This window comes from Kwoniella dejecticola, chromosome 1, assembly GCF_000512565.2.
Source record: "Kwoniella dejecticola CBS 10117 chromosome 1, complete sequence".
Classification (NCBI taxonomy): Eukaryota; Fungi; Basidiomycota; class Tremellomycetes; order Tremellales; family Cryptococcaceae; genus Kwoniella; species Kwoniella dejecticola.
In genome coordinates, this window is record NC_089301.1 from 396,139 (window position 1) to 422,641 (window position 26,503).

Below are 26,503 nucleotides of genomic sequence, written 5' to 3' on the forward strand. Positions count from 1 at the left end.
ACCGAGTGGATTCCCAAGATCAAAGTGGATTTCTTCAGCTTTGACCTTCTTAGCGATGTCGTGTTGCGATGTAAGGTTGTAGCTCTGGTTGAATGAGGACAGTGTGGTGTTACAGGGGAGAATTGGCGATATCACAGTGGATGATTTGGTGAGAAAGGGTCAGCATGGATTGATCAAAGGAAGGATACAATGTCCGAAAGAGGGAAGATATGGGTTATTGTAAGCAGCAGTGAGTCCGATGGACGATGAGCGGGTGAGTTGTGATGTGGATGACTTGGTAATATAGCGGCACGGACCATCAAGGGTAGATGACAGATTTTAAGATAGGACTAAGAGTGTCGGACTCACGATTATTGAATAACTAGGGTCAACCAGGTAAATCCAAATCAACGAACTATGGTATTTATCGATTTTGATAGGGAGTTTTTATTGATCAGAATGATACCGCAACGGGACCATGAAAGGAGGTGATCGATGACTGGAATATATCAATTGCTAATGAAGTATCTTGTAAGGGGTAGTGTAGTGTTGTGTGGTATTCTGAGCTCGTTTGAGGTTCGGTATCCTCTCCTGTTGTTGTGAAGATGTTTTGAAGTGTTGAAGGACGGGATCAACCGGAAAACTCGGTTGATTGATCGCCTGTAATCGCTATCACACTGCTTGCTGCGTGCTTTGAAGCTTATCTTGTGATGAGTGACATCGATGCCGTCGCTGTGTTTGTAGCTTGCACAGTTAATTGATGGATGCGAGGTGGATTGCTTGAATGATATGCCAGGTGATGTTGGCTTGTATGGTGAAAAGCAGGCCGAACGAGAGAGAAGGAGAAAGTGAAGTGTGGTTGTGGTTGTATCAGAGTTAGGCACCGCACTAACATAACAAAATGCGGTTCACCCCGCAGTGGCAAATGTGGCACCTCACTCACTCTCGATCACACCATTTCGCAGGAATCGTCAACAAGTGGCATAATTAGCCTTATACTTGGCACATTGAAAATTAGCCTTACAGAGATATATATATAGGCCTATGAAAGTACATATCTATAAGTATAAGTATAAGTATGAGATAGGACACTATAAAGGAACCACACCAGATCTATATGGGATCCCCTCAGAGCTCTGAAGACCTCAGACGAAGCTCAAGCGGGACGACATCAGAGAATCAGCAAAGCTAAGTACACCGGGAGTGTCGAAGAAAGAAGGTTCTTCCGCCTCATTCATACTCATTTCGGAGAGTTGATCATCGTCTTTGTATTTCTCGGCAGTCAGAACAACCGGAGGCGGCGACCAGGTCGCTACTGACATCTCTCACACCAATCAGCGATCATGAGACGTTAAATCGATCTGCAGAATTCTTACTTACGGCGCGGCGACGATACCGACGAAATCCAGGTCCGGATTCGCTCCTTCTTGTCCACATCAAGGCCACATCTTCTGAAATCGTCGTTTCCCGGAATTGACAGGGCCCACTTTTCGATATCTTCACCGTATTTGATCTTGAGGGTACAGCTGAACACTCTGAGCCCTTGTAACGCCCACAATGCTCGTTCGAGGTCCCAAGCGTTGAGATATTGCACGAGTGCATATCCTCTCGATTCGTCGACGTATACCTGAGTTTCCATCTCAGTCAGCCAGACTTCCTATCAACGCTTCAAAAGAGAAGTCGTTTAAGACCGAGACGTACGGTTATGACTGGTCCAGCAAGCTCAAAGATATCACGTATCAACCCCTCATCGATCGTCGGGTCGATACCATCCACATGTAAGAGATCATTACCATATTGGCTGAACTGTATTGGTCGACTGATAGTCTCCCATGGGGACTCTAGGGGACCAAGGTAGCCCTGACACAGACCAAATGCGATCCCCAAGACTTCGGGGATACTATGGCTGTTGTACCTGTAATGCTTCTATGAGACTTTGCCAAATGGCCAGGGGACGACTGGTTTGATCGAAGGCAGATAATGGTCGAAATCTTGATTGTTGATACACATGCTATAGAGTCCGGCAACGAGTAACCCTTTTTCGACCTCGCCGTCAGTCCTGGAAAGCATATTGGCGAACGAGGGGGAGCTTGTGTTTTTGTCGCGATCGTAATCTGGCGAAGTGTTGACCATGGTAGATCCAGAAGAGCAGTCGATGGAGGAATCGTTCTCAGAGGGCATGGCTAGCGGTTTCTTCAAAACGATGAAGTGTTTGGTGGCGAAGGATATGGAAAAGAAATGAAGTGATATGACATGACATGACTGATTTGTAACATCGGTCGAAACGTAGCGATATATATCCATTGCTGCCTCTGCTGTTGATACGTACTCCATGACCTTAGGTTATTAGATTCCTCGCTTGGGACATATCACACCCTGTATATCGTATTCGGCTGAGCGCGGAAGTGTGCGAAGATTCGTCAAATCGTACTGTAGTCGCACACCGTCTCATGTCAAAGATATGAGTCTCACCGCTTCAGCAACAAAGTTGGTCGAACGACTGATACCGACTATAATCGGGTATAACACCATCGCAGCTTTCCGACTACCCATTTGCAGCTCGGCTATGTGCTTACTCATAGGAGGTACAGGATTTGCCATTTCGAGATGCCGGGATTGCAAAATGCAAAATCATACAGTAAGATATTGACGTCAAGCCAACTTGATCCCCTTCAATGCTTTATCACTTCAACCGAAGCCCATATTGGTCCCTAGCGTTATACGTACGCTCGAGATACGTTTCAGTATATCGACAAGATCGCTTATTCTCATTTAGCTGATTCATGTGGATTTTGGCAAACGCGTCAAAATGAGACACTCTACAGAACAATACGCTCGTCAAATATTCTACCGTATCTGCTTTGCACTATGTACCTCTTCAGTGCCTTGCATGATCCGACTAGTACGTGTTTTGTGAGGAAGCTGTGCAAGATGTGCAAGATGTGCAAGATGCTGACGTATCGTCGTGATTTTCGAGTCATCGATACTCGATCACATCGGATTCCAGCGAAACCTTGCTTGTTTACCCTGATTTTCCACCAAATGATCGACCATTTCTTATCTTTACAAATGTTGGAAGAGTATCAGTAACCGGTACCTGACCGTGAAACCCATCAAAATGAGATTCGCACTTCTCTTTCATTTTCCATAACTGCTCGTTCACATCCAAATGCATACTTCAAGTTTTAAGATTCTAGCTTCTAGCTCGCTTTCAACGATTCTTACAGTATCATTTCCAGTGTATACATTACGACTCTCTCTCTCTCTCTTCACCTACAACATTACCGATCTGTCATGTTCCGCGAGATCAAGATCCGATATCACAGCTTTTTTCTGTTTCACCTTGTATTCGTACATCATGCTGCATCCATCCGTACCTATCCTAGCCCATCTAGGCCATTCGATGCGTCATAGACAACAGAACACTTTCGAATATTCAGAATCGACTCGACAAGCTGTGCAGTCCCACAAGCTATAAATGAAGATGACCCCTTGTCATACCCTCGTCTTTTTCTCTTTCTTGCTCTACAACCTCCTCTTATCTCTCTATACTCATTCATCCATAAATCTCACTTAATCTCGTCTCTCCAGACCCCAATACCTCTAGACCTCGAGCAGACCAACCTACCAGACGTATCAGCTTGTCAGAATGACCACTGGACTCAATTACAACTTCCAGAACAGCCTTATCCACGCCACCCACGCCAGCGATGCCGACCCCTTCATCGTGCAACTTAAAGTGATCCGAGCTGAGATCGAAAAAGCCAGAGCTAGATGGTATAGACGAAACTCTGCGGCTATGCCCCATTCCAGCTTACATGGCATCGCTCCCAATTTCAAATACCGAGTTCAGATCGAGCCCGAATATCATCCCCAAGTATGGGCCCAAGTCATAATGCACCTCTTCAAAAACGCGAAGAAGGATATCATACCTACTACTCAAGGTAATATCACCCGAATCTTGCGATCTTACACTGGCGAGTTCGACTGCTCTGTCCATGTTGAGGGGCTTGACGGTCAAATCAGTCTCTCCGAGCTTGAAGAACTCGCTTCCATCTTTGGGAAGGTTTCGTCTGTAAGTACTAGCACTTCCACTCATATACATATCGCACATCCTATCCTCTCATCTCGGGTCGATGACGCGGCGGATGCTGACATGTCATATGTCATTCGCTAGATCTCAATCGATCAAGATGAGAAGACCGGATTCGTCACTTTCGTCGACGGAAGAACCGCGGTGCTATTTGAAGCTGGTCTGGAAGGACTTAAAGTGAAGAACACAACTTTGAGGACAGGTCCTGGAACGGCTGATAGTGAGTGCCATCACATCATCATACATCTTTCAGCTCAGCTTAGAAAGAGAAAGGAGATGGCAGAGGCTGATAAACGAGTACTTTAGATGCTCCCAAGAAGATTTCGAAGTTATCGCCACTCGCTAAAGAGTTCACTTCCACATCTCCCCCAAAGCCAACCAAGAGCCTATCCGCATCAGCTGAGGAGTTCATACCCGCTACATTCACACAATGTAAAAGCGAAGAAATGAAAGAAATTGAGGAGGTCGAAGAAATCGTTAAACCCACTGCCAAGTCCTCTGAGATTTATAATGCGTCTTCAAACATCCTCCCGCCTTCACCTGTCAAGGTCAAGGTCAAGGCCAAGCACATGCACATGCACATGGAAACGATCCCAGAGGAAGATCCATTCCCCATCGAGGCGGAGCCCGGAGAATTAGAAAGACTTCTGGGTATTACCATGCCCACACCCACACCCAGCCCCAGCCCCAGCCCCAGCCCAAAACCCACTGAAGAGGACAAGGATCAAGAGAACGTGCGAAGAGCCCTCGGTTTCGCACCACCCAAGAGGAAACGATCACCTCTTGGAACTGGAGGTATTCCTAAAGGCTTCAAGTTCAAACCCTGTTTCCGACCTCCTCCAAACCTCAGAAAGCCCGAAGTAGAAGTACAATAAATCGGATCCCTCATCTATACTCCCAACACCTTCAATAATACATAATCCCTCTAAAAAACCAGATTTCGACTTGTTTCCGGGCGTTGTCGTCTTACACATCAATATCAACAGGTACCTTGTTTTGTCTTGCTACGTTACAGAAATATAATCCAATTATAATACAGTATCTTATCATACTCTCATACTTTCATACTCTCATACTCTGCATTCTCAGTACATCAGTATTATGTCATTATGCATATCATGTGGACCGCTACTTTATCCCATATCTTGAATATCCTCTTTCTGCATTGCATGTTGTTCAAAAGTGACTCTATCTAATTATATTATATCACACGCACATCGCTTGTAAAAATACACGACTGATACTCTCCTCTGATCAGACCCACTTCTTATCTGCTTTCTGAGCCTTTTCTTGCGCTTCTACCTTGAGCGATTCTCTGAGTGTTTCAAGCGCCGCACTGAGTTTATCGAGTTTATCTCTCGCGTACTCTTTAGCCTAGTTCAAGTGCAAGTGTAAGTGGTGGAAGGGTCGATCATCTTCGTCAGCTATTTTCCCTTCATCCTCCATTGGAAGCGGAAATATCGAATGTCTGTGCTCAAGAATTCTTCTTTAGGTAGGTGGGCTTCACTCACTTTATCATTAGCGTTTTCCTGAGCTAACAAAGCATCTCGTTTCTTCTCTTCCCATAATTTCTCGACTGCCTCTTTGATCTTATTCATCTCACCTCCGTCACTCACGGCGGTGTTGTCGGTGGCGTGACTGGTGTTGCTACTATTCCTTTGCGACATTGTTGGAGCTTGGGTTTCAGCGTTTTGCGTCGGTGATGACGAAACCAGAGGTTCTTGAACTTGAACTTGAAATTGGGCTTTCTCTTGCTGAGCTTGGGCTCGAGCTTTTCTCCACGCTTCTTCTCTTGCTAATTTCCTTTCTTTCCATGATCCCCATCCCCAAGCCATCTTCTCGTCTTCCCCATTCGTCGCAGTGCTTACGCTATGATCGGCTTGATCTTGATTCGAGGAGATACCTGCTGTGAAAGCAGAAGTAGGAGGAGAGCCTAATTGTCGATGTCCACATTGTCGATTCCATCCCCATGCGGGTCTACTGGAGTCGGTCTGTGAGGGAAATTGTGATTGTGCTTGCATTGGTGATTGGGATTGGGAAAGGGATAGACCGGTACCTTCGATTAATCGTCTTTCGTGTTCTTTCTTGTGCTCTTGATGCTTGAAATACCATGCCGTACCACCAACACCGATGAGTAGCTAAATGGGCAAGCATGTCATATACGATCAGCATGTCATTGCGATTAAATTAATGAATTTGAGCTAGTAATTCAGTTAGAGCTTAAGAGAGGACAGCTCACCCAGAAGAGTCTACCACCTCGAGGACCTCTGCCGAATCGTCTTCCGTATCGACCATAGCCATTATAGTAATGATGATGATATCCCCATGGACCTCTTGGAGGTATACCGCCCGCACCAGCACCAGCACCTGCCGCAGTAGCGTGAGAAGCAAGGTTAGATGCGGCTGCTCCTTCAGCTGCACCGAGTCCAGCACCGAGCGCACCGGTAGCTGCTGCTGCTTCGGCAACGGGGGGAGGAGGGGTCGGCCAAGCGAATCGAGAACTCATATGATAGTCCATATGAGGTCCCCACCAGCTCTTACCGCAATTGATGGGTTGGGTTGGCAGCATGATGTCGATTGGGTATTCTCGCGAATTGGATGGAGGTGTGAAAGTGAGTGTGTGAGTATTAATGGTCAAGCGATGGGTTGTTGTCTTGTCTGATTGGATGTGGCCTGATAAATCCCATCTCGAAAGAAGGTCAATTGTCAGTCTTTATATACCTTTCAATTCGCTGGGTATGACCGACCCTCCCGACCGCTTCATAAACATCCGCCGAAGAGATTACATAGCGCGATGATGCGTCCATTCACCGTCCCTCTGGAGAACCTGGGGATAAACCCAACAACACTCAAGTCTCTCGGCTGAAGAGATTGGTCACCGTCCCTTGAACGCGGTCATTTCGAATTCGATAAGGCAAAGTCATGTCCGGAACAAGGAGCAATTCGTCATTTCGACAAGAAGCCGAGGAGTAAAGGTCATCTTTTGCCGATGAATCAACGTAATCGTGCATGTCGATCTCCGAGGAGTTTACACTTTATCACCGAGCTCTCTTAACGGTTTACATATTTAAGTAAATACGACGAGACACTCGGTTAAACCTCCACGTGTCGCGTGTCATCCCCGGCGACGCTACGCTTGAACATCTCGCAGCTTGACGTAGCGTAAGATACATCGATCATATCGTCTTCAAGCCGTCCTACATATTTGACATCTCTTCGACAACATACAGGCATCTAGACCTGGAAAGTGGGCATATAGCTAGACAGCTGTCACAGAAGACTTGGAACGGGAGTCGAAAGAACTTGGCTCGATCCTTAGCACCATGTCAGCTAAACAAGCATCTTCGAATCCACCTCCGACCCAATCATCAGCAGCCCTCCAATCATCGTTCCAGACTCTTTTAGAGAACTATCAAACGACGATACCCGCTCGAGTGAAGCTTATCGACTCTTTCTTACTCTTTATCTTCCTCAGTGGGGTTTTGCAATTCGCATATAGGGTGCTGGTGACTAGTTATCCATTCTACGCTTTTGCCGGAGGGTAAGTCTTTTCCCCTGGCCATCTCATATTCACTAGTTGCTCTTACTTCCTAATTCCTTCTAAATGTACTTAAGTCTTCTTCGGCTTGCCTTTGCGATGGTGCTGGCGCGTGATACAACGAACGAAATGGATTAGTGCGGAAAGCACAAGCTGATAACGTGGGATTGCTTGCACAGCTTCGGATCGACTGTAGGCCAATTCGTGCTCCTTGCCGGACTAAGGGCGCAAGTGGCTCCTGGAAGCGATGGGGAATTCAAAGAAGTGTCTCAAGAACGGTGAGTATATAGCCAACGTCAAAATCCTTTGTTCCTTTGCATATTTTCACCCATTTCAGACTGCGACACTTGTTGCTGGTCATACTGCCCATGCCAACATGTGCTGATCGCCTCGCCAGTCATTATCGCCTGCTCCGCATCGTCAATAGCTTCAACCTGCCTGACCTCCTTGCTCATGCTAACGATCTGAACTTTCTCCGCAGAGCCTTCGCAGATTTCTGCGCAGCATCAGTCATTCTCCATCTCTTCGCTTTCAACTTCTTAGGGTAATCCATCGTCTATCGAACGACAACGAATCATTCGGAATCAAAAGAACCTCGAGGGTTCAGCTAGATGGAATAGTATATCATATCATGCATGTATATATAAGTCAAACGAAACCGAGGGTATCGAAGTGCCGGGTACTGTGTTCCAATCTCATATTGAATTCGTTCACTGGCTACTGAGCTTTCGCGATCTGTTCCTTCTCGTCCACTCTCGCCTTCGTTTGTTCGTCCTTTTGCTGTTTCGCTTTGCTCTGAGACTCCTTCACGCCCTTCTCAACTTGTTTCTCTAGTTCCTCATACACTGCCTTCGCAAGTACCGGATCAGAAAGCACAGGCGGAAGGCTGCTCGTACCATTTGTCAGCCACGAGATGCCAGGGTTTGTAGGATGAAAGTGAAAGGCATAATCGAGATGGGACTTACTCTACTACAGCACAATCCCGCACAACATCTCCACCAGCAACGCCGTTCCTACGCTGTTCGAATGCTTCTTTACCTTGTTCAGCGACTTTAGGCGTCTCGTCAATATCGCCATGTCTGACTGGTGCTGAGAGCGCGAAGAGGATAGACTGGACAGTCGATCTCGATGACGGGGTTATGAGCAATATCAAAGGGTGAAATACCATCCACCTGTATATTTCCATGTTATAATTGACATCAGCGTCATTCTCATATTACTAAGGTCGTTTCAGAACCACAAAAGGAAGACGCAGAAATAAGATATACGTACAATATCATGCTCAGCGAGGAAGAAACCAAACTTCCTTTCAAGACTTCATCCCTTGCCCACGGCATGATCACGCTTACACTACTAACATTACTCTTCACGTCTTTATCCCTAATCTTGAGGTTCTCCTGCGGTTTCTCAGGATTCGGCACAGGTTTGATCTTTCCCCTTTGCGCAGCTTCGAGCGTATCTAAAATAAGTTGAAAATGCTTGAAACACAATAAAGACTCTACATTCCTCTTTCCCGTGATATTCACCAAGTCTGCTCTACGGATCCGTTCATCGGCAGAAGCAGCTAGAGCGGGGATGGCGGAAGACCAGGTGGGTGAGATCAATTGGACGATGCGTATATCCCTTTCTGCCGGCGATTTCAACAGGGAAGGTAAGAGTGAAGTCAGGAAATGGAATTTGAATTGATTGTTGTTCCACATCACCTGTTCATTCGCCGAATCTAAGGGAGAAGACGAGGAGAAATTCGTTTTATCGACTTCCCATCCTTTGCCAAAGATGATAGCGTCGATCCTCCTTCCGCCTTCACCGACCATCTGCACAGGGGCACTATTCCATTTGACCACGAAGTCGCGCACGCCCGCAGGAGTGAGGGGTAATGATTCGCAGTGCAGTTGAGCGGCTGGGTTCTTGGTCGTAGCGGATAATTTGATTGTGTGCAGGACAGTCAGGAGCGAATCGGGCAGAGGGGACTTGATGTCTGGCAGAAAGAGGATTTGAGGAGGTGAAGGTAGATGGAGGAGTGTATCTATGAGTGTGAGCGTCGTTGGTGTTGGAGGAGCCTGCCAAGTGCAGTCATATGATATGAGCAAGTGTTCTGACGGGACTGGACTGCTTGCTTGAAAACGGCGCGCAAAGTAGATACGAAGAAGCGATGAGCTCACCACTACCAGAATCATCTTGCCTTTCCAATCTCGCTCCCACGTACATTTCCTACCTGCCGCCCAGGCTCTGACGAAAATAATCAGAGCGAACGTGACAGCTCCAGCGAAGAGATGCGAGGACGAGATGTTCCCGAACAGGGTCGCAAGCGAATGTACCGGCATGCTGGGTAAAATGCCTTCCGCTCGCTTGTGACTACGGCTATCGCAAGGATGTGAGGAGGCGAGGATTGGCCTGTTCTTGACGCTGGTCGACTCTCAGTCTGAAAGATGAGATCGTCTAGACGTATTGACGAGTATACGCTCTTGGTTCTTACAGGAAGAATAATTGTCAGAACAGTGGTCGAAAACGCGCGTTTCGTTATCTTTCGGCTACGTAAAAACACTGTTCCCACTGTTCCTGCATTTGCCGACTTGTTCTGAAATGGAGACAGCTTGACGAGCTTCTTCCCGGACGTGAAATGTGTGGTAGCCCAGCACACGCTCCGCGCCTTTGTTTGTCTGCTGCATCATCATCTGGACTATTCGAGATCCGAGAGACACGGAGCACCACGTACACCGATGCGGAAGGAGCGAAGGGTCAGCTCGACATTGCCATCAAGAGATACTGACCCTTGTTGAGTTCGATAACAACTCCGATCAAATCAATTTGGGGTATTTGATGGGAAAGTCTTTTCGAGGGGGTGGATTGACTGACTGTCCAGTCCAAGTCTCGTCAAGATATATAGAAGAAGAGGATCCTTCCCATAGACGTATACTTGCATGTAAATGTGTTCTCATTCTTCTTTTCATCCACATACCTTTCTCCCAACCTAAATATGATTATGTGTAGACCGTTGATCATGTTCTTGGTCCGTGAGTAATTTAGTCTACATCGCCATTCACGAATAGACTGACGAGACACAGAACAAGCCGCACATTTTGAAGCACTCTTGGTGTTACCTCCTTGACGAACAATGAACGAGCTGACAACGACGTTGTCCACCTGGCAGCACGAAAAATCGGACTGATCCCTTCTTGATCCCTACCATCAAGAGGCATCTTTCTTGCCTCTTTTTCTCACTCAAAGTATATAAACCCGCCTACTTCCCCTCAGCCTACATCGTCAAGTCTAATCCAAACACAGCTCGAAAAGGGTTACAAGAGCGCCCAATTGACTTCGAGTTCTATGTTATAGAATGAAGGAACCCCAAAAAATTTGACGAGACTGGGATTCGAACCCAGGCCCCGAAGGACTGCCGAGGATGATTTAGCTTATAGGGATAAGGGGAAATCTTCTCCTTAAGACAGCATGTTAGACCGCTCCATCATCTCGCCATTGCGCCGACCACGCCAAAGCACGTGGCGTCGAAAATTTGTATTTTCCAAAATTTGACAATGTATATATAGCATAATCGCACAGACCGGTGCGACTTGCTCGTGCTCGCTCACGAGCGATTGACTTCGTTGACGGTGTTTCATTCTTCTTCAATCCCATCCAAATTTAGTTGCAATGCCAGATAGAAGACCAGGTTGACACTCATTCACCTGATCACCTGGATCTCCCATGGCATGGAAGGCGAGTGTCTTCTCCCCGAGGAGTCCTTCAGTGTTCATTCGGCAATTGTCATGTCTCCCGACTCGCTCTCATCAAGCCGCTCATCTTTGTACGCAATGCATATGCATATGCGGTTCGGCATGCTATTCATGGAGGGCCAGCTTGCTCATGCAAATCCAATCCAGCTATCCGAAGATTTACCGAAGCATCTATGGCCAATCTACTACACTTTGACCTGGTCAAGTCGACCTCACTCATGCTCAAGCGTTCACCTTGATCTGCGGATGATCAATGATGAAAGTCCCGTTGGTCTGCACTTTCGCCTGTTCTCCAATGTCCACCCAGCTGAAATACAGTTTCATTCCATCAGCAATCCTATCAATCCGGTGACTCATTGCAAGACATGTCAATCGCGAATGGGTAACTCACCCGTCCTCGTTTTTACCCTTTATATCAACCATTTCCAAGACACTTGGACCCCTGATCCAGATCTGACCATGTATCGCCCTCGCATCCTCTCCCTCATCCTCATAAGCTGCATTGACGTGATCGCCCCGCAAGAGGACTTCAACATTTGAAGCAGGAGGTCCCGAGTGAACTTTCTCCTTCCCATTCACGCCGTGATGCCCAGTAGCAGTACCAGCAGAAGTATCCCACATGTCCACTTCTTTCAGTAGATGACCCACGCCAGGGGATTGCAAGTCGTAGAAATGAGTGACGAATACCGGGCCTGTCGAATATGCCGAAGGGTGCAATCGCGTCAATGGTAGAGATAGTAAGAGGTGCGAAGAAGCTAGAGCGTCAGGTGGCGGAGCATCTGCGATTATACCGATACAAGTCAGCCGAAGAAGTAACTTTCCTTCCGCCGGGTGTGTCGTTTTTTGAGCTTGAAATGGAGTGAGACAAGAGAAAGAAGAGCAGAAATCAGGGAGAGGAAACAAACCTCCAACTAGAATAACACCTCGTAATCTCTGACCAGCTATACCCCCGAGTACATTCTCTCGCATGCCTGACCAGAGGACCCTGTCCCATAAACTGTCTCTGTCGATGTGGCCTGCTCGGATTGAATGGCCTTTATGTCGAGCTGCAAGCGAAGCGAAGGGATGGGAAGTATATGTGTATTGGAGTCGGTTCAATAGGGCATGGTGGTGTTTCGGCGAACTATACATGTGCTGCTCAGTATGCCTATGCCTGCGTCATGTTGGGAATTATGGCAAAACTCACATGAATAAGATAGTAGGTTTGGGCAGACCTTTCTCCTTGTCCGCCAACACTTCTAGTTCCGCAGCATGATCAACTTCCTCAGGATCCCAAGTGGGTTCATGATTACCGATCAACCGGAAACTTGCGCCTGATCAGTGGCATTGCAGCATGTTATCAGCTTATAATCTGTGTATAGTCTAGGAATATGCTGTGCGGCTGACTTACCCGTCCAGACGGTCGATAGTGCGATAGTCATACCCAAAGGAGTTGTGAGTGGGACAGCACTAGCGACAGTGTCGTGTAAAGCCGCCGAAGGCCTCTTATCCGCTGGGAAGAGCGATAGGAGAGATGCTATACCAGCTGTAACATTCTACATTGCGCCTCGTTATCAGCTCCATCATGAGTCTACAAGGATTAGGAAGGCCGGCAACTCACAATATGGGTCACTTTCGTAGTGACTGTCTGATTGTTCTGCGTCGAATAGTAATAACTGTGTACATCGGAGTAGACATTTTGCTTCGGTTTGCAGTTCTCCGCAGCTGGCGATTCGGCAACCTCCCAGATCTCTTCCCAATACCTGACATTGATTCCCTTGTTCTTGGCTAAATCGATCAACCCGTCACTTGACTTTTCAGGATCACCAATGACGAGTACTCCAGCCGACGACTTGTTCTCGTATAGCTGTTCTAAGACGCCCTCAAGCAGAGCTACGTGAATCACAACCACTCCTGCCGCGGGATGACCGTTCTGCACCTGTTCCGAGATTGCAGAAGAGAGTAGCCTTGGAGAAGGAAGTATCACTACTGGTCTGTTGGCTGTCGAGGCGATGGACAGTAGGAGTAATGGTAGAGAAGTGGAAGGGGATGGTGGAAGTAAGATCACGGTAGATGTGATTTCTGTCGAAGGGAAAAGTAAAGATAGACCGATGGGGATGAGGCGTGTGATTTCCGTCAAGCCTTCGTCCGTGATCTGTCGAAGACCAGCAAGTGTGTCAGATTCATTGTGCGGTCATAAGATGTATCACTCATAGGGTAGAGGAAGCTTACGGGTACGTCCAAGATGTATCGCTCTTTCTTCGGATCAGTGATCTTAGGCCCAGTAACGATATCGGATACCACTTTGACAGAATTAGCAGGTCGCACAGTCAACTACAGTCGACCGCATCTCAGTCAGCTTGAGGTTCTCACTATAGCTAGTCATTTTTCTGGGGGGAAGGGGGGGGCTTACAGGAGCACCTTGACCTGTAGCCCATGATCTGTATATACCGGTCTCCCCACTTTTCCTGACCGTCGAAATATCACTCTGCTTACCCAGCAGTAAAGGATGTACGAGGGGCTGAGGGGTCGAGAAGAAACGATGATAGATCGCGAGAGTGGCCAGTAGGAGCAGTAAGATCACTGTTAAATTATCGATCTCAATGTCCATCTTGGAAGTTCGGTCGGAGCGGAAAGATCTTTGTCTGGTGAAGAAGAAGGCGTAGGGTCTGTTCGAGGGAAGATTTTTTGCTTCAGATCCCTGCGAGTGGATCCTATCTAGCCTTCTGATGGTGTGACTATGAATGCTTCTTGACGACCAGGTCAGTGACTCTTGATGTGGATAATGATGCACAAGTAGTTATTGTGAAGATGTCTAATGATCTTGTAGCTGAGTGCGCGTATCTCGGTTATCCTCGTATTTGGGATTTCGTTAACTTGGTAGATTCTCGTAATAAAAAGGTACCACCATACAGTGGAGGTGATATACAAGATCAACGTAATCAAGCGTCCAGATGCAGATGAACAGATGAAAGCGGTCAGCTAGACTTCAAAAGTCTTTCACAAGCACAACATCACTTTCGGCGGGTTGACCAGGCACCCAAGATGAGTGGTCAAGAACATACTGACGTATATGCGAACCACCCCGACGAATATTATCCAGGTAGTAAGCTTCACAAATACTGACATCGCTCAAAGCGGATCCAACGATTCATGCTGACGTTTTACGCGAACCTGATTAGTCCGTCAGAGATCTAGACCTGGTCAAGCTCCCAGAGAGGAAATCTACGATAAGACCAAAGATGCGTGAGTAGTCGCCTGATTTCTTTTAGCTGCCTGCGTCTCCATGAAGTTGTTCCCGTTTCACGTACAGAGTGACCAGTACGGCGAAACGCACTGAACTGATTGGTATCGTTATGGTAGATACGGAAACACGGTAACCGACAAACCCGCCAATCGAGCAATCTTGGCCTCGCAACGTCGAAGGTTGGAGCACGAGTCCAAGCTCAAAGCTCAGCGCACATCCAAGGCTCGGAGTCACGGTGGTGCTGGGAGTCGGAGTGGAAAAGGGAGAAATACAATCTGGTCTTACATCCCAATTATCCTATTTATCCCTCTACTATCATCGTTCTTGACCCAAACGTACACTTTTGGTCTATCCCAATATTACCTACCAACTCTTCGTCGGTTCTGGAATGAAACCCCTCTCAACCCTTATAGGCCCACTATGCGGGGTTTCACGCCGCAGGAATTGGGTTTCTACGATGGACTACACGACGATAGGCCGGTGTATCTCGCTATTGATGGGACGGTGTTCGATGTCAGTGCGAACAGGCGGATATACGGGAAAGGAGGTAGTTATAACATGATGTGAGTGACCCTCTCATTCGCTACCCCCCTTTATGGGTGGCAGCCGAATTAGACGAAAGCTGATGTACGATTGTTGTGGGACGATCGACTAATAGGGCAGGACGAGATGCTTCACGAGCATTCACGACGGGGTGTTTCGAGACCCACCTGACGCACGATACGAGGGGTCTCAATGAAGGTGAATTAGCAGTGAGTGCAACGAAAACATCGTCAACACCAGTTGATAAGTGAGCACATGTCACATGGAAGGCTGGCTGATGAAGAATGGTGCTTTCTTGCTATTGCAAATAATGTAGTCTCTCAGACATTGGAAAGACTTCTTCACAAACCACGAGAAATACCATAAAGTAGGCTACGTGTCCAACCCACCGCTCACGGATGAAGATCCAATCCCTCCTCCATGCCGAGCTGCCGACTCCGAGTCTGAAAGTGCGTCAGGCCCGCATGGAAAGGCAGGTAGTCAAGCGCATGTTGAACATGCGCCAGGAGAAGCAGCCGCCAAGAGAGGTAGACACAAGCCTGGTCCTGTGACCCAATAATGCCCTCATATGCATATTCATCTAGCTTATGATTCACCCGTTATGTGTATCACCCTCATCTAACAACGGAGTAGGAAGTGTGATTTGTCCTTGTCTCAACGCTTTCTGCCGGGTGGTGGAGGAGGCGGTAGACTGAACAACCCTCCTCCCCCAGCACCTGTAGAGATCGAAGAGGATGACGAGGAGGCTGTCGACGAAGGAGTATTCGATTTCTTCTCCCGATCACGATCTCGACCCGGTATACTAATTTTGAAAGTCTGTCCTTCTTTCAAGGAATAATCTTTTGGCGGCGCGATAGGTTTGGCGGGTTCAGAGGGGTTGGCAGATGTTGAGGATGAGTTGGAGGATCGTTTTGTTATAGATTGCAAGGCGACCTGTTTCAACAGCAAATTCCGAGTGTTCGTCAGCGTCAGCGTCGTTGTCAATTCGTTGTTCAGACGCAATGAGGTATTTCAAGAGACACATGTGCGCGAATCGAGAGATGGGTGTAAGACCCAGGTCATACGGTGGGAAGATAGATGTGACATGTTTGAGCTAGTAGCACACTCACCTGGAAATCAAAGGCTTCTCCCCTTTCTTGGAATCCCATACCTATATAAGCCCTTTTCCCGCCCTCTCCCTCGACTCGCAGGACGAAGTACCGCGAACTATCCAGTACAGGCTCGACCTGAGTCCATGGTGTTGCGTAGTTCACTTGAGCGAATAATTCCCCTGTGCTTGAGTCCTATAGCATAGTACAAAGAAGGTAGGATTCGCGAGTCGATCCAAATCAGCTCAACTCATATGTCCGGAATGTGAATGTGATAATGCTTATGACAGAGCCAAGCAGTCATAGAGAAGTGAAGATAACAATACATCGGTGTGTATGGCTCAGTCGGAATCGGGCTGATGACTCACTTCTAAACGAATCTCACACCTTGATCCAATTTCCAATACCCTCAATCTACCTTTCCACAAGAACTGCTCGACGTTCCAGTCGGCGGCTTTGTACCCTGACGAAGAGGTTCGAGGGGGTACTTGATACACTATGAGGTCACGCCAAGGTCGAATTATGATCGATAAGCAAGATTTTGGGGATTAGTTCCAGCTGTACGTGAGAGCGATTACTGATGTAAAGAAAGGCCCGCTCACCCATCACTTCCCTCGAGACGAATAAGACCGATTCAATCTCGTCTGAAAGAATATCCATCTTGTCTATGCTCTTTCTTCTAACTTTTTATTCTGCCTGAGCTTATTCCAGGATTTGATGGTTGATAACGATGACGAGTATCCGAGTATCCAATAGTCTGCAGCTAGTACTGGTCTTGATTGCTTTGCTTTGCTCTGCTTCGCTTTGATATCGACAATACTCCAAGCACTGGTAGCTGTTGATGAAACCCAGACGGATTCAAGGATGCTGGCAGTCGTGCGGGGTAACTCACGCGTCATGCTCGTGCCTTACATTTGTTGGCTTTAGATGAGCAACGTCAATAAACACACAGAGCGTTGGCCTGGGTGGCAAAAAAACACATGCATGCGGATATGTTATGACGACATGCACATTACATATGGTCTCGCCGCACAGGTGTCGGACATGCAGCTAGTAGAGACAAACACGCCATCGTCTGTCACACACACATATATATAATCGTCAAAGTGAAATCAATCTCTCTTCCTGCTCTACGATGACAAGTGTTAATCAGATCAACATGACTGGAGATAAGAAAGAACAAGAACAGAGTGAGTCTCACCCCATATCGTCAGCGTCAGCGTCAGCGTTAGCGTCATCGCCATAGTGTGCGTAGTGTGTGGTGTGCGTGCACATACGACATACCTCTCCACATCCCACTCATCTCTATCTCTGAAGAAGAAGACAACTCGTTCATCCCCAAGTACGCTCTGGGAAGCAAGGTAACAAACAGCTAACAATATGATCTCCTTCACTCCACACCCTCTGGTGAACGGTGAACGGCGAACGACGAACAGGCTTCAACATCCTCCCCCATCCTGCCAAGTCGAACAACCCAGCCGACTTGAACTCTGAGCCGGCCGAACACGGTGGTCTCCAAAGCGCTTCTTACAACGCCTACAATGCGAAGGGCCCACATATCCCTTCTCATGAGATTCAACAGGGTCTAGAGAAGCCTCTTAGTAGCGAAGAGGTGAGTCAATCCTTCCAGCTATTCTGTCCTCCCTATCTTGATCTTGCCCCCTTGTTTAAGATCACCTGCCCCTTCATGCCCAGTATGCTCCTCCCACAATCTATCAGTCTCATCTACTAGACTGCATCGCACTGCGCTCTCCTCCACATTCCTCTGCTCGCGTCTGCACCTTCATCCGCGTTCAGAATTCCCGCGTGTGTATCGGTCTTCAAGCTGACTTCTCTATTGTGCTAACTACAGCTCAAAGCTCGAGCTGAAGAACTCAACAAGTAAAGAAGGTGTTCCATCACCATCACTTGTATTCGACCCGAGTATGGATTTTTCGCCTGACCCTGGATCTGAGTTTGAATAAGCAGGAAGGTTTCCTCGACTTAATTTGAAAGTGCTGTATCCCTTTCACCAGTAGTTGTACCGCCCGAACAAATATGCAATGAATGCCATGAGGATCGTTATATCATTATCCTCCTACGATCGTGGTACTATACCGACTGCAGCGCAGAGCATGTACTCCACCCCATGTTTACCATATCATACTATACTTATGCGACTAGCCCCCTCTCCGACCGCTCTTGCTCTGTTCCCGCTCACTCCATATTCCCTATCACGTATACATCCCCCAATCATAATTACCCAATGGTCTAGGGGGCAGCTTCGGGGTCGATCTATGACCCCCGTCCCTACCCAGATCTGAATCCAAATCCATTTTCGCGCCGTCGTCTTGATTCGTATCTTGGAAATACCTTAGAGGCTGTTCGTCCTCTTCGCGTATAGACCCCAATCCCAATCCCATTCCCGGTCCTGGTCCTGGTTCTGATCCTGCTCCGACCGCCCATCTCCCTCTATCTGCTTCGTCGGGCGTCTCATCTGGAGGCGGCGGATCAGTCTCTAAAGGAAGAATCAGTCGGAATCTAAACCCATGACAAAAGTCATGATTAGCATTCACATGTATCGATAGACTAAGTCGTTTGCACAGGAGGAGAGTGACTTGATATTTTGCATACATGATGTGAGTGCACAGAGGAACGGAAGAACGGAGGAACGGAGGATTGGAGGAATGGAGGAATGGATGACCTACGCGTCTTTCCCATTGGAATAAAACCTATGTAATCTCTTTTCGCGCAGAAAGCCTAGGCGGTCATAAAGCGCGAGGGAAGGGGCATTGTCGTATTCGGTTTCAAGAACGACCTGCGCCGGATCAGATTAGTCCAGATCATTGTGGGTCCAGCCCCGATAATGGAGCTGCTTCGGAGTCTGATCTGAGAGGGTTTGATATGGTAGGAGGAAGAAAGATACCTCACATACCTCGTGAGCACCTTGACGAGTCATCTCGTCAATTGCAATCTCAATCAACTTGCTCGCTGTGCACAGGATCAAACATCAACACCTCTTATATGGGCTGAACACAGGACGAACATATGAAAATCATCAACTGGATAGTGATATAAAGCCAGAGACAGAGAGATGGACTCACCTATACCTCTCCGCCGCCAAGCTCTATCCACACTCAACATAGCTATATACCCCCTGTTCGTCTTGCCACGATGCGAATCTTGTTTACATATGATGGTCGCTATAGGCTGAGTCGAGTGCAGGGTGGAAGGGAATACCTGTGCGGAGGACTGCAAGGTCAGCTGATAGTCATGCATCGGGTAAATGACATGTGGATGTGAGCTGGCGACGAGTTGGTGGTGTCTGATGGCATCGAGGCTTTCATATTCCGTATCGAACGAGGGATTGCTCTGAGGCTGCACTGAAATCTGTACGCACCAGAAAAGCAAGATTTGGCCTGTGGTATTCGAAGACAGCGATTCAGATGAGATTAGGTGTGATTACATTGATTCCGATCTATTGTTGGAATTGGAGGGGATGGGACAGGGCTCACCAATCAATGAGGAAGTATCGAAAGGTGTACACTGTTTCAGATTAGTCATATCAACATCGCTCACTCCCAATTTCACAGGTCGCAAGGCATTGGACGCAGATTTGAGGTGAGTTTACGGATGGGTTGTCTTACCATTATACCTAAAACACATGAGATCAGCTACAAACACCTGACATCTCTCCACGCTTCCCAAGTAAAGATGCCAAGAAGCGTAGTATAGATAGATCAAATAACATAAGAAAGGGAAGAAGCGAACAGGACTTACGGCTCAGACAATTCCTGTTCGACAAGCCTCATCATATACGGCAAATCACTCTCTTCATCTTTGTACCGCCTATAGAACAGTTCGTCCCCTTTATCGTCGATGAGTTTTACAGGCTCGATGATGGATGTCGCTCTGTCTTCGTCTAGCTCGTCCGACTCGGTGGCTTTCGCCTTGCCTTTTCCTTTTAAATCTTGAGGTTGATTTTGACTTTGATTCTGATGTTGATTTGAGGCTGTATTTTGCTCGGTGAGTATTTCGGGAGCATGGATGGTGGATATCATCGAGGTCTCCGTGGTCCCACCTAGCTGATTGACGAATATCTTTATGAGAGATAAATTGATCAATGGCTCATAATTTGATTGACAGGTAGTCAAGAGTCGAGCTGACATTCGACATTCGAACTTCGACATTTGTTATTTGTTGGAAAGTTCGGTGGAGAGCGCATGTGGAGGTTGCTTGATCGATTGATTAGGTGCAAGTGGCATTTCGGCTCATCCCATCCTGCTTGCATCGAGAGATCCGAGATGCACATATCATTCTGCTGTCTCACTTCGAAGTGCATGCGGCCTCTCAGAATCTATACACAGGCTTCTTGGTCCTCGATGTACCTCAGATACACCGGATGATCTTCAGCTCTCCTGCCGACTGAGACAAGACGAGTCTAGAAGTAATGTTGCGGTCCGTGCGTGTGGCGTGTGTATTTGAGGAACAACATCAAAAGTGCCAGACCCCTAAGACCCCATTTTACACTTCACAAGCTCGTCAACGGGTCAGAGGGGTAGACGAGACTCTCAGTATGTGGATATGAATATTCTAGAACATTAGCATTCTGTAATGTTCCATGGACTGCCAAATTTTCAAGGAGCAAAGGGATACAGAAGAGCACACATATACTCTGCTTCGAGATGCAAATTCCCCTCTTTCTTTCTTTTCTTTCTTTTCTTTTTTTTCGCACTCTGTATCCAGCACATCTTTTTCTTCTTCAGCTTGACACCATAACAAACTCTCTCCTCTCCATCTACCCTCGTACATCAATCGACACAAATCAGACGACCCATCTAGAGCCACGGAATGCTTGATACGAGGCTGAATGCCTTCAATGTAGGTGTCCAGACTCCTTTAGAGGACTCGTATTGATTTCGATTCACTGACTCCATGCTTCACGTAGCTTTTCAGGTCATCACACCGTTGCAGCAAGACATCATGGTTGCCTCCCTTATCACTCATCACTCCCTCATCCTGTCCTAACTTTTCCGACCGTCCTCCCCTCTCGCAATGCCACAGAACTCTCAGGCAGCTCCAGTCACTCATAGTAAGTCCCTTTCTCTTCTCTGACCACTCATGAACCATCGCTGACCCTCTTCGACCCGTAGCAGATATATGCCCAGACCCCCAAACCCTCGTTTCTCACCATTCAATGAGGGCTCGATGACAACGTTATTGTTGAACAACCCAAAGAACCAAAAATTACCGGCGAGATGATGGAGCGGTCTAACATGCTGTCTTAAGGAGAAGATTTCCCCTTATCCCCATAAGCTAATCATCCTCGGCAGTCCTTCGGGGCCTGGGTTCGAATCCCAGTCTCGTCATTTTTGGGGTTTGTCAGCGTCGAACGGGTTAAACGGGTCGTTTGCCCGGCTTAGGAATGTCTTTTTGGCCTTTGCGGAGTGGTCGAGAGAAATATGGGAGTGTCGTATGGAGCTGTAATAGGGCGGGGTGCATCGCAGTAAGGGCTCACATGAGTTGGACTTGAGGTCAGGAGTGGGACGAACATGGAGAAGACATTGGGTGGGCTTACGGTTGTATGACGGTGAGTTTTGTTGACTCTTGAATCATGTTTTTCAGCCGCGTTTTTAACGGACTAGACAGAAGTCGCATCATTCATGCGATTCATGCGGCTTTTTGACCTGGCTGACCGACGAGGATGCTTCCGCCATTTTGGGCTATTAGATCATTATATCAGGAAGGAGGTGTACTGATTCATGCTTATGCTTGCTCTAAAGGATGAAAGAAACTTGGTACGAATGACCTGATGTAAGCCAGTCGGAAGGTAGAAGCGCTAAAGGAGGGGATAACTCGGTCATATGTCAGAGCATTCCACGCTTTGAAGTGAATCCTCCCGAGTTCTCGTCACCCAATCCCCACCTTGATGAAGTCCCAGAGACTTCCACAGCCAGGACATTATCATGCGGGTAGGATAGGGCAAACTTCTATTCATACAGTATTCATTGTCCATACAGATATCCTCACGCTATCATGCATTTCCATTTCCATTTCCATTCCCACTTCAACCCTTGATCCTCAGGCCTCGTTCCCAGCTCCCAATGAGACACATGATCAGTCGGCTTTCCTCCTTGTCAACCCCTCATTCCCCTTCGCCCTCTCCGCTCCAGCACTCAGCGGACTCGACCTTTTCGGAGCCTCTATGATCTCGGCCTGGCCCACATCCGCTGGTATCTGACCATTCAGCGCTGGTCGGCCGTTCCTCGTTGCTATTCCTCTCGGATTATTATTCGGCGTCGGCACATGCGTATTCTTCGAAATCTGAATCTCACTTTGGATCCTCCTTGGCGGCGGGGGAGTAGTCGACCTCGAACTTGGACTTCCATTTCCGATCCCACTTACACCTAGATTGTGGTTGTGGTTCAGGTTGAGATTGGATATATTTGCTGTTGCCGAATCGTCAGACGATGCCCAAGGGAAATATGAATTCGCGTTTGAATTTGATCTGCTTGACGAAGGCATGAGTACCGGCGAATGTAGAGGGGATCCACGTATAGGTGTTCTAGGTGCGATTATGCCTTCTTCATTCTTGCGCACATTCCTTCGCACTCGCGGTAAGAGCGATAATAAGGGGTTAAGCACTGATTTGACAAGAGATGTTGAAGAGCCTCGGCGCATTTGGCGGTGAGTTGGGGAAGAGGAGCCGGGTGCTGAGAAGCCGGGGGAAGACAGGTCGACGGAGTTGGGGTTGGCTGAGGGAGAGGCCGGGCCGGAAGCCAGAGTGTCTGGAAGAAGGGAGAAAGACGTCAATAATCAGCTTAAGTCTACATGGCGTAAAGTAATGATGAGAAAGGCAGATCTGGTGATGGTGATTTCATGCGCTTTCCGAGGATTAGAGCAAGGTGGCAGAATCGCGTCTTATGGGTAGTGGGCTGGTCGGTAGTGTGCGCTGCGAGAAAGAGGGAACTGGAACTTACTCAAAGACGGCAGGGCATTATCATTCGCACTAAGACTCAAGAAGAGGAACAAAGGGATAAACCAGACGCAAATAGCGAAAAACGCAGCTACGTCTCCGAAACTTGGTCCGTTATTGTTATTATTTGAGTTTCGATAGTTCTTGTTGTAGTGATATCGTTGAGAAGAGGTTTTGAATTTCTTGTTCTCCTGAGCGAGGTTGGCGAAATGGAAGAACCATATGAAATGGTCCCCAATAACCAGGAAACAGCTCAGTATGAATTTCTTGGAAGTGAGAGAGATGTAAGGCCATTGAGCAGAGAAGTTGGTCAAGTACACCAAGTGACATCCAATAGAGAATAGTAACGGTAGAAAGGGGAGGGAGTCTGTGAACCATAGTAACACATGAAGGGATATTATTGCCTAAAAACATTGACGTTGAAGCGACAAATTGTGTCTTGCATCAGCTCGTGCGTTCCCCGATAAGCTTTGGAGTCGCAATGAGCCGCTCAGACTCACGTAGATAGCTCGTATTCCGACGTATTTGGCATGTTTAGAATGTTCCTCTATGAGTTCTGCTAGCCATAATAGTCCGCTCGCTGAAAGGTGTGTGAATTTATCAGCTGATAGTCGTTCGTCCGTCATATACCTGACTATGATGGACAGCTGAGCGACCTACCTAGCGACAGAGTGACGAATAAGAACGCTGCTAGACCCCCTGCATAGGCCAAGAGGTGTAGGAGAGTCATAGTAATGTTATCACTTCAAGGTCGTTTCTTCGTTTTACGTTCTTCCTCTTTCGTCTATCGCGTATGAGACGGGCTTTCCGGCTTGTATACAGGCTTGATAGGTGAGAGGCAGTATGCAGGTGAGCTCAGATGGGTTTTTGGTGTCTTTTGATGATATTACTATGCAAGAGAAGTAAGTATATTCACTCTCACGTCAGAGTAATCCATGTTATGGGGGGGTTTTGAGGGGGTAGAGAGAGAGAAAGAAGAAAGGCACGGAACCAAAATTACATCATACTCTACGTACTTCTCTCCACGTGGTCATCCTCGCTCAAGTCGTCACCATCACCGTCAATCAAGCAGATGTTGACGATACAATCTAGTATTTGCAAGTATACTCAGATTGGATATCATTGCATTGAATAGGTCAAGTCGAGTATCCAGACATCATGTCCAATCTAGAAAGTAAGCTTTCAGTTGCTCGCTCTTGTCAGAGTAGAAAAGCTTACACAACATTTCTTCATCGCAGAATCTCTCTTTCAGCTCAAGGTATGTTGCATTGACGTACTGACATCCCGATCAACCCGCCATCAGACTCGAGCTTATTCGTTGCGATTGTCAATAGTTCACAGCCAAATCACTACAACGCCAAGCGAAGAAGGCGAATAAAGATGAAGTGTCGGAGAAGAACAAGCTGAAGCAGGTATGTTGCGTGTCCTCTCATCGTGCAATCCGAGGGGGCTAATCATCTGATGTACTACCCCTGTTCGTTTTTCTTGACTCACCTGATGTGCTCCCTCGCCTCGACATTCTACATCGTTGGACTTCTGTATAATCGACTTCCACCGCTTGGGAGGATAATAGGCACTGGCAAAGGGAAATACCGATGGCGCGCGGATATACGCTCAGAACGCTATAAGGAAGAAGACGGAAGGATTGAACCTCTTGAGATTGGCCAGTCGGATCGATGCGGTAGCTTCGAGGGTCGAGACTGCCGTCACTATGAGGAGCGTTACGAATAGTATGGGAAGTGTGGTGAAAGGTATGGACAAGGCGATGGAGAGTATGAATCTCGAGAGGGTGAGTTTGGTCTCCTTCATTCCTTGTTTGTGTGATCAATCTCCCGGACGACTCGGTCTTCAAATCGAATTCGATACGCAGAGGACTCTTCGGACTAATCCCCGAGATGACAGATATCCCTAGTCATGGACAAATTCGAATCGCAATTCTCAGACTTAGACGTGCAGACATCGTACATGGAATCGACCATGTCAGATACGACGGCATTGACGACTCCGCAAGACCAGGTGGATAACCTGATGCAGCAGGTAGCGGACGAAGCGGGCTTGGAGATCCAGCATGGCCTAGGAGAAGCGAGCGTGCCAAATAAGGAACCTGCGCCGACGCAGGCTCAGTCGGAGAGCTCGTTAGGCAATAAAGAGGAGGACGGAAAGTTGGCTGAAAGGTTAAGAGCATTACGAGTGAGTCCACTGATACATGCGCCATCGCTGAGATCTTGATGACCGGATACTGAGATATCTTCTTTTGTACAGCCTGCTACTTGACCAATGTGAGAATGAAAGTCGGAAGGGATTAGGAGAAGTGGTTTCATGTCGTTGTACAATAGTATACTGGTGCACATGCTAGATATATCTGATCCTTCATACCTTACGTGACTTCAATCATCGATGATCTGTGAACCTTCACTCTGAACGAGTCTGCCTGGTTCGCATTTCGTATTACTGATTTTCGCGAGTAAGAGAGATGGGACACACTACACAAGCCTCTTTCCAGCTTTATCACCCGTGATCCTCCCGATACTCTCCACATCTGGCGCACCCCAAACGAGTACATTTCCTTTGGGATCTACCAGGCCTCTCTTCCTGATCCATTCCAACTCACTTATCCTCCTCAAACCCCATCCGGAAGATGTTGAACTGTTACTTTCAAGGAGCGGTAAAGTCCCGCCTGATAGATCAGGTTGAGGGATAGATTTCGACGGAGATGATCCGGTAGATGTCGTATTCGGTAATGGGGTCGCTTGTTTTCGACCTGAGGAAGACGAAGGTCCGGATAGGGGTAAAGCGGATGCGATGGATTGTAAAGAAGATGCGGCAGAAGAAGAGGATGCTCGTTGTTCGTCTTCAATGGAAAGCAATTTACGTCTTTCTTCCAGGGGTGGTAATAAGTCCTCTACATCGGACTATCCGATCAATTGAGATTTTCCGTCAGCACAGCTGCTCCAGTCATTCGATCTGTCAACGACGAGCAATGGAGGTGAAAGTGTGATGTGTGTGATATCGCTCGGGTGGAGACTCAACTCACGAAATCATCCTGCTTAACAGCTGAGATCGAGTAGACGTAAACTCCAACGGCGAAAGCGAATAAAGTGCCTCCAATGAGTACATTCGTGAGTACGAAGGGTTTTCGAGCCCTCTGGAGAGAAGGTGACATGCCCTATCAATAGTATAAAGATCAGCAAGGTACTCTGCAAAGGCATGATGATCTCATTTTCGGAATCAACCGTTGCCATCAGTTTGGAGGAATAGGCATCACACCGCCACTCACATATCCCTTGGGATGGTATGACTTGTCGGCAGCTCGCTCGAATTTGGTGGATGAGGTCGACATTGTGTGT

At 47.5% G+C, this 26,503-nt stretch overlaps 13 protein-coding genes across 13 annotated transcripts; 5 read left to right on the top strand and 8 right to left on the bottom strand.

Moving 5' to 3' along the window:
- Positions 1–1,124: 1,124 nt before the first annotated feature.
- I303_100153 (uncharacterized protein) lies at positions 1,125–2,160 on the bottom strand (the record flags this gene model as incomplete). Its single annotated transcript, XM_018403530.1, has 4 exons — positions 1,125–1,291; positions 1,360–1,606; positions 1,681–1,839; positions 1,915–2,160. The coding sequence occupies 4 exons, from the start codon at positions 2,158–2,160 to the stop codon at positions 1,125–1,127; spliced, it is 819 nt and encodes a 272-aa protein (XP_018266184.1).
- A 1,468-nt stretch (positions 2,161–3,628) lies between these two features.
- On the top strand, positions 3,629–4,947 carry I303_100154 (uncharacterized protein; the record flags this gene model as incomplete). The annotated part of the gene is made up of 3 exons (XM_018403531.1): positions 3,629–4,054; positions 4,157–4,292; positions 4,379–4,947. The coding sequence occupies 3 exons, from the start codon at positions 3,629–3,631 to the stop codon at positions 4,945–4,947; spliced, it is 1,131 nt and encodes a 376-aa protein (XP_018266185.1).
- Positions 4,948–5,326: 379 nt separating this feature from the next.
- On the bottom strand, positions 5,327–6,641 carry I303_100155 (uncharacterized protein; the record flags this gene model as incomplete). Its single annotated transcript, XM_018403532.1, has 3 exons — positions 5,327–5,446; positions 5,584–6,210; positions 6,312–6,641. The coding sequence occupies 3 exons, from the start codon at positions 6,639–6,641 to the stop codon at positions 5,327–5,329; spliced, it is 1,077 nt and encodes a 358-aa protein (XP_018266186.1).
- A 754-nt stretch (positions 6,642–7,395) lies between these two features.
- Positions 7,396–8,158, top strand: I303_100156 (uncharacterized protein; the record flags this gene model as incomplete). The annotated part of the gene is made up of 3 exons (XM_018403533.2): positions 7,396–7,613; positions 7,790–7,888; positions 8,092–8,158. The coding sequence occupies 3 exons, from the start codon at positions 7,396–7,398 to the stop codon at positions 8,156–8,158; spliced, it is 384 nt and encodes a 127-aa protein (XP_018266187.2).
- Positions 8,159–8,327: 169 nt separating this feature from the next.
- Positions 8,328–9,934, bottom strand: I303_100157 (uncharacterized protein; the record flags this gene model as incomplete). Its single annotated transcript, XM_018403534.1, has 4 exons — positions 8,328–8,496; positions 8,576–8,782; positions 8,883–9,670; positions 9,773–9,934. The coding sequence occupies 4 exons, from the start codon at positions 9,932–9,934 to the stop codon at positions 8,328–8,330; spliced, it is 1,326 nt and encodes a 441-aa protein (XP_018266188.1).
- A 1,632-nt stretch (positions 9,935–11,566) lies between these two features.
- On the bottom strand, positions 11,567–13,934 carry I303_100158 (uncharacterized protein; the record flags this gene model as incomplete). The annotated part of the gene is made up of 8 exons (XM_018403535.1): positions 11,567–11,651; positions 11,736–12,123; positions 12,250–12,467; positions 12,531–12,657; positions 12,735–12,879; positions 12,945–13,478; positions 13,556–13,657; positions 13,737–13,934. 8 exons carry the CDS (start codon positions 13,932–13,934, stop codon positions 11,567–11,569), a joined length of 1,797 nt encoding a protein of 598 aa, XP_018266189.1.
- A 434-nt stretch (positions 13,935–14,368) lies between these two features.
- I303_100159 (uncharacterized protein) lies at positions 14,369–15,672 on the top strand (the record flags this gene model as incomplete). The annotated part of the gene is made up of 5 exons (XM_018403536.1): positions 14,369–14,429; positions 14,506–14,569; positions 14,687–15,133; positions 15,229–15,322; positions 15,430–15,672. The coding sequence occupies 5 exons, from the start codon at positions 14,369–14,371 to the stop codon at positions 15,670–15,672; spliced, it is 909 nt and encodes a 302-aa protein (XP_018266190.1).
- Positions 15,673–15,767: 95 nt separating this feature from the next.
- Positions 15,768–16,861, bottom strand: I303_100160 (uncharacterized protein; the record flags this gene model as incomplete). The annotated part of the gene is made up of 4 exons (XM_018403537.1): positions 15,768–16,046; positions 16,223–16,396; positions 16,570–16,697; positions 16,804–16,861. The coding sequence occupies 4 exons, from the start codon at positions 16,859–16,861 to the stop codon at positions 15,768–15,770; spliced, it is 639 nt and encodes a 212-aa protein (XP_018266191.1).
- Positions 16,862–17,360: 499 nt separating this feature from the next.
- Positions 17,361–18,086, top strand: I303_100161 (uncharacterized protein; the record flags this gene model as incomplete). The annotated part of the gene is made up of 3 exons (XM_018403538.1): positions 17,361–17,391; positions 17,638–17,813; positions 18,054–18,086. The coding sequence occupies 3 exons, from the start codon at positions 17,361–17,363 to the stop codon at positions 18,084–18,086; spliced, it is 240 nt and encodes a 79-aa protein (XP_018266192.1).
- A 328-nt stretch (positions 18,087–18,414) lies between these two features.
- On the bottom strand, positions 18,415–20,370 carry I303_100162 (uncharacterized protein; the record flags this gene model as incomplete). The annotated part of the gene is made up of 8 exons (XM_018403539.1): positions 18,415–18,721; positions 18,889–18,998; positions 19,116–19,171; positions 19,285–19,420; positions 19,581–19,599; positions 19,696–19,726; positions 19,828–19,835; positions 19,961–20,370. The coding sequence occupies 8 exons, from the start codon at positions 20,368–20,370 to the stop codon at positions 18,415–18,417; spliced, it is 1,077 nt and encodes a 358-aa protein (XP_018266193.1).
- Positions 20,371–22,297: 1,927 nt separating this feature from the next.
- On the bottom strand, positions 22,298–23,886 carry I303_100163 (uncharacterized protein; the record flags this gene model as incomplete). The annotated part of the gene is made up of 4 exons (XM_018403540.1): positions 22,298–22,968; positions 23,161–23,560; positions 23,657–23,736; positions 23,817–23,886. The coding sequence occupies 4 exons, from the start codon at positions 23,884–23,886 to the stop codon at positions 22,298–22,300; spliced, it is 1,221 nt and encodes a 406-aa protein (XP_018266194.1).
- A 428-nt stretch (positions 23,887–24,314) lies between these two features.
- On the top strand, positions 24,315–25,385 carry I303_100164 (uncharacterized protein; the record flags this gene model as incomplete). The annotated part of the gene is made up of 5 exons (XM_018403541.1): positions 24,315–24,330; positions 24,395–24,414; positions 24,491–24,568; positions 24,730–24,945; positions 25,059–25,385. The coding sequence occupies 5 exons, from the start codon at positions 24,315–24,317 to the stop codon at positions 25,383–25,385; spliced, it is 657 nt and encodes a 218-aa protein (XP_018266195.1).
- A 254-nt stretch (positions 25,386–25,639) lies between these two features.
- On the bottom strand, positions 25,640–26,496 carry I303_100165 (uncharacterized protein; the record flags this gene model as incomplete). The annotated part of the gene is made up of 3 exons (XM_018403542.1): positions 25,640–26,068; positions 26,191–26,322; positions 26,434–26,496. 3 exons carry the CDS (start codon positions 26,494–26,496, stop codon positions 25,640–25,642), a joined length of 624 nt encoding a protein of 207 aa, XP_018266196.1.
- Between the last annotated feature and the right edge of the window lie 7 nt (positions 26,497–26,503).